The 6,000-nt window shown below is 43.1% G+C and overlaps 1 protein-coding gene across 1 annotated transcript in view; it reads right to left on the minus strand.

Annotated features, from left to right (window-relative positions):
• ghrhrb (growth hormone releasing hormone receptor b) overlaps positions 1–2,974 on the minus strand; it is a 33,554-nt gene extending 30,580 nt beyond the window's left edge. Inside the window, exon 1 of the mRNA XM_069679896.1 lies at positions 2,873–2,974. Coding sequence (XP_069535997.1) covers positions 2,873–2,974 — 102 coding nt within the window. The remainder of the gene's footprint in view (positions 1–2,872) is intronic.
• Positions 2,975–6,000: the final 3,026 nt, after the last annotated feature.

Below are 6,000 nucleotides of genomic sequence, written 5' to 3' on the forward strand. Positions count from 1 at the left end.
TCCAGACTCACAAACCCTTCCAGCTTTTGTTTCCAGCAACCAGATTACTGCCACTCATGGACGGACGGACCGACGGAGGGACGGAATTTATTGTTCCCAAACTGGGACATTGTGGCGTTACAGCAGCAGGTGATCAAAGCGACTGCAGCACAGGAGAAAATAAATACACAGTAAATATATCAGAAAAAAGAAAGTTTTAAATCTGCAATTACATCATTACTGAAAAAAAATCTAATAATCTAATCAGTTAACTACGTTGTGTTTGACCTGAACAGGACAGGTAACACTGCAGCCTTGCCCTCTGACCTTTCTGCACTGCTCGCCTGTGAATTCAGAATTCAGAATTGATTTGAAGGTTTCACAGCTTGTATTTAAGTCCGAGTCATGACCAGCCTCGGGCTGGACACACACGACAGTGGACGTCCGGGCTCCAGCCACGTGTTGAAAATCAGAAGAAGAACCTGAGCTTCTTCTTTAACACTTTTTAAAATTCTTAAAAAAAACTAAACAAACTTTGACTTAAAGTTTCACTGTGGAGTTTTATATCACCAAAATACCTACAAGAAACCTGGCAACACACTTTCGACCAGCTTAGTCATTAGCCAGGTCTTTGGACACCTTCAGCGTCTGCATGAAACACCAAGCTTTCAACTAACCCCAATGTAAACACCTGTGGCAGTATGAGACGCTGTGGGAAGTCAGGTGATGTAACAGAAAGATTTTTTAACACGTAGTTTGTTTTTATTTAACTTATAAACTCTAAAAGCTTCAGTGATGTTGTTTTTCTTTGCCTGATTTTTTTATTCAATCACTTGGACTACGTCATCAAAAGCCAAATGAATATAGAGTAATGGAATATGTGGCTCAATTAGTATTTATAATTAATGTGTAAACACACTCATTCTAGTGTTTTAAAAAGGGATAAAATGTCAGCCGAGCAGGGAGAAGACAGACGGAGCTTAAGAGCGTAAATGTGGGTGTTTGCACTTTAAATCACTCATGCTGCTTCAGATGCAGAGTGATCCAGCAGGTAAATAGGTGCATTAGACGCCCTCCTGGTGTCATTAGAAGAACAATGATCTCTAATGAAAAGGCGGAGAGGATAAGGGGCGGAGGCGGAGGCAGACCCTCAGTCCCGCTGCCCGTCAGAAGAGCTGCAGAGTCTCTGGAGGAAGCAGCTAATAAAGGAAGGGACGACACGGGGTCAGAAACACAATCCTTCAGGAGAGACGCGTCAGAAAACCTGATCCTCCATCAGGATTCAGACTCAGGTGAGCTCACAGCTTATGAAGAGGAAAGTCTCCACGATGGATCAAGTCAGGATGAAGTGGAATAAAACAGGGATATTCTCCCCCCCGAATCGTCTGCGTTATTTGAATTTCAAACGTGAATATGCAGAGTATGAAAAAGGAAATATTAATGCTTTCTCTTTGCTGCCGTCTGTGTGCAGCTGAAGGCAGCGGAGTCAATGTGTGTGTCCACTGTTAATGGAGTCATCAGAGACGCCGCAGCAGCTTCTCACTGCTTTCTAACTGACTTTCTCCTGTTGACAGTTGAGAGTTTGAAATGTTGGTTTCATTTAGAGGCTGCAACAAACATCATCTGCAGAATACTTTCACTATTCAATCAATCTTTAGTCCATCAACAATACAATCCACAATTTCCGACAGCCCAAAGTGACGTCTTCATGTTGCTTCTTTTGTTCAACCAACGGTCCACAACCCAAAGACTTCTCACTGACTGTCAGAACAGACAGTTTATGCAGACAATCCTTGTGTTCAAGAAACTGCGACCACAGAACATTTGATATTTCTTTCGATTAATTGTTGATGGATTAATCGTTGCAGCTCTAGTTTCAATCATCAAATGTTAGAAATGTATCATGAGGACAACTCGAACTGACAGCGTGGAGGAGGAAACCTCCTGCAGCCTCTCAGGAAATGTGACACAGAGCAAAGAGCCTCTGAAGTCTGTAAACATTTAGGATTTTGTTCCACCTACAAAGTATATTCAGTGTAACTGTCTGAGGTGTTACGTGTTGAGGTAAAGGACATGAAGCACGCGGCTGTGAAAACACTATCAGTGAACACCTGCCTTAAATATGCAGACATCACACAGAGAGGCATGAAAGGATCCAGAAACCAGCTGGAGCTCTGAGATTTTTCCTAAACTATTATGTATATATATTCTGTTCAACCGGGCAAAAATATAGCAGGATGTATAAGACGAGTTCATAAAGTAAAAACTGCTGTGCCTGTTCCTGTGTGCCTCTCTGACCGGAGCTCTTCTGCAGAGGAGGAAATCTGGCTCCAGATTGTGATTAGCCGTGCATAGCCTCATGTACTCAACATAGAAGAGTCACTAAATCCACGTGAACGTGTTCCTGCCTCTATTAAGGCGCCAAAGAGCTCCTGAAAAGCGTCAGTATTTGACGACCTGGGATGATAATGTGTCGTCTTTTCCAATATGACCCTTTCTAGATGAAACACGTAAGAAATGTTCAAACTAAGTGAATAAGTCAGAAGAAAAGTACATTACAAATGAAATTTCTGCTTAATTTTTAATATTTACAGTAAAAATGTCAAATAATAATAATAATAATAATAATAATAATAATATGGCAAATAGTTAGATTCGCTATCTAACAACTGCTGCGTTTTTTCTCTGGCCAACATGTATTTACTCGTCCCTTTGATCTGTTATCAAACCTTTAAAGCCGTCAGACTGCGTCGCAGACTGATGAGTTTCGAACACATGAAAGGCAGAACAAGCTCCTCTCCAGATAAAGATAAAATCCACCTTACAGAAGTTTAACCTGAACATTAAGTGTAGAGCTCGTTCATGTCATCCTGAGTGTTGTGAGAGGACTCACCGTTTCCCACACCGCCAGCTGCAGGAACAGACCCACGTGAAGTAATGTGGCCATCCTTCTCACCCGCGAGCCTCCACAGATGAACAAACAGTGCAGTAACATCTTTGAGGCGTGTTCACTTTAAAAAGTTCAGATGAAGTCCGAGGATGATGTCAGTCCTCGAGGAGAAGAAATGACTTCCTTATTAAATGTCCAGACCTGCAGACAATCCATGAAGTGAGCAGCTCGTTGGCCGTTAGAGATATGAGTGCTGTCGCGCGCCTCTCCGGTGTCCCGTGCAGGAGCAGGTCTGCATCACGCGCGGAGGAGAGCCGAGACTCGACTGTGCCACACAAGGTGCGCTCCTCCCTCACGAGGCAGAGCGGAGCGGAGCGCACAGACGCAGCAGCGGCGCAGAGCTGCGCGCTGACACACAGAGGACGGGAGCTGGACTTTCTGTATGCGCGACAGAGAGCACGAGTTCACTTAAATTCACACTTGTATGGAGATACGTTGAGTAAAACTGATTCTGATAGAACACAAACAACCAGACAATGATCGCATTATAGTTATTACTGCAAAGAAGAAGAAGATGTACTTGTATTTTCCCTGAGGGGAAATTCATTTTTTTCAATCTGTTTTTACAAACATGCCACACACACACACACACACACACACACACAGGCCCGTTATACACATATGCACAAACAGGGCTCCATGGACATGCTCTTATGGAGAGATGTCAGAGTGAGGGGGCTGCACATGGACATGCACCCTGAGCAATGAGGGGTTTGGGCATCTTGACAGAGCTCAGGAATTGAGCTGGCACCTCTCCCACTACCAGCCACGATTCCACACTTGGTTCATACTTAAAGCAGCCACCCTCTGGTTCCCAAGTCTCTACTGACTGAGCTGCCGTTCAAAGACGTGGATGATTGACACGTCTTTCAGCAGCTCAGAAGATCTAAACAATCACTGACGTTACAGGATGAGCCCGAGAGATTCGAGTCACAGATTCAGTCTCTCATCCTCTGTGAAATATGGGCACAGACTCTCCTGTCTCTGACTTAAGATAAGGGTCTCTGTTTCTGCAGGACATTACAATGTCACAGTGAAGTTAACCTTTGACCTTTTAGGGGGAACATGTCATTTACTTCAATATTAAATCCTATAACACAACATTTTGTCTGAATTAGAGAATGATTTAAATGTGGCCAAATTTGTTTGTGAAATCAAGGTGTTGTTGACCTTTGACCTACAATATCTCATCACTTTGAGCACAAATTAATTCCACTACCTGAAGTCGTCCTCAGATATTACGCTCACAAAGATACACTTTAACAAAAAAAAAAACCATTAACAAAGAACGTTCACCTGTTTCAGGTACACTTCTCACCTGAGGACGGACAGTGTCTCATATTTTTAAGAAAATTACTCTGGAACTGAAACGATCTGTTAGCGAGTGTTTCTTGTCGAGTCTTTGTGACTTCTGAAAGAAGAAATGAGTTGCATTCATAAGCATTGAAACACAAACTTGTTACATCAAGAACACTTTCAGGTGTTTTCAGAGAACTGCCTGATAAGTTCTGAAAACATGCATCCCTTCTTCGTCCCAGGATCAATGGCTGTTAAATATTCACTGAAATCCAAACAACCTCCCTGTGTTCAAATGTTTTCATCACTCTGTCTTCTGCTTCTTCTAATGCTGCCGTTTATTTGTCTTTCTAATTGTTTCTGTAATTAACTCGATATCATCGTATCATCAGTGATCTCTCGAGTATAATAAAGGTTGATTGATTGATTGATTGATTGATTGATTGATTGATTGGCTGAGTGATGCAAGTGAAAAATTCACCTGACGTTCGGTCTGACTTCACCTTCAGAGTGGTTTTAAGGCTGCAGCCTTCTGCAAGGACACATGAAGTCCGTCTGAGTCAGGCTCTCATCTTAACGACCAGAATCATTTATAAGTGAGTATGGTTAATAAAGATGCAGCGCTGTGAGCATACTGCTGATATAAAGGAATAACTACATTGCCCAGATTTACTTCCTTGTCGCAGCAACAGCTAACTTGAGGTTGAGGCGTTCCCTGAGACACAACAAACAGGTCAACTCTTTTCACGCTTAGCTCTCGCTCGCTCATCATGCGTCTTATATCTCTTAGAACTCCTGCTTCAAAACGTAGCTTTATAACAATAACTCCCTCCTCTCTCCCCGGAACTTCCTCTCAGCCGATTACCCACTACGGTGGACACCTGCCTCAATAAACAACTGCAAAACAACAGCAACAAAACAGGAAATTATACCCAGCATTACAGTGGTGAACAAATGGTCTACAGGCGACCTGATGCACGCTGAAGCTAACTGGCCTCTCTTACCCCTTTCCCACCAAAATTAGCGTGTTGACGCAGGTTTTTTCAGACCAGGAAAACCTGCAGTGAAGATGTTACGGTGGTTAGGTCTTTATTGTACCTATTACTCATTCAGTCTGACTTGGAACGATGTTCGAGCGCTGCTCGGACGGAGACGGGTGGAATTTGTAGCTGAGATGACGAGGAGTCGCAGAAGTTACAGACGGAGCATAGCATCGCGCGGGAAAGGGGGTGGAGATTAGCGTGTCGACGCAGGTTTTATGTTCTCATCAATGCCGATCGGAGCCGAGGCGATAATTACCCGGGTCTACTGCAGAGTCATTTGACACGGGTCTGAAGGCTGATTGTAACCTTTCCCACTAAGCAACAAAGACGGGTGTTGGCGAGTGTTAGTGGGTTTTTTTGACCAGTGGGAAAGTCACTTCTGATGGACGATCAGTGCCCTGAAGTCTGTGATTACTGCATTTGCATTTCCACTCTGCAAGGAATCTATTAATCTGCTTATACATACGACAATAAATGTCATAAATAACAATCCATTTGTACAAACACAATAAAATCTTCTTCCTCTCAAAAATACTTGTACACTGCATGTATAGCCGTCAGTGGGGCACAAAACTTTGAGTTTAAACCTCTTTCATGAACTGATGGATTTTATAAATGAGTGCTGCAGCCTCCTCAGTAACGCTGCCTCCAGTGTCCTTGCCTTTCTTGGTCTGGTATGCCCAGCTAGCTTATGGAGGCTCATGTTTGCTAACTTTGATAATGAGCTGATAT

This window comes from Semicossyphus pulcher, unplaced genomic scaffold (assembly GCF_022749685.1).
Source record: "Semicossyphus pulcher isolate SPU_LCO1_2020_fin unplaced genomic scaffold, fSemPul1.0.p SCAF_4, whole genome shotgun sequence".
Taxonomy (NCBI): Eukaryota; Metazoa; Chordata; class Actinopteri; order Labriformes; family Labridae; genus Semicossyphus; species Semicossyphus pulcher.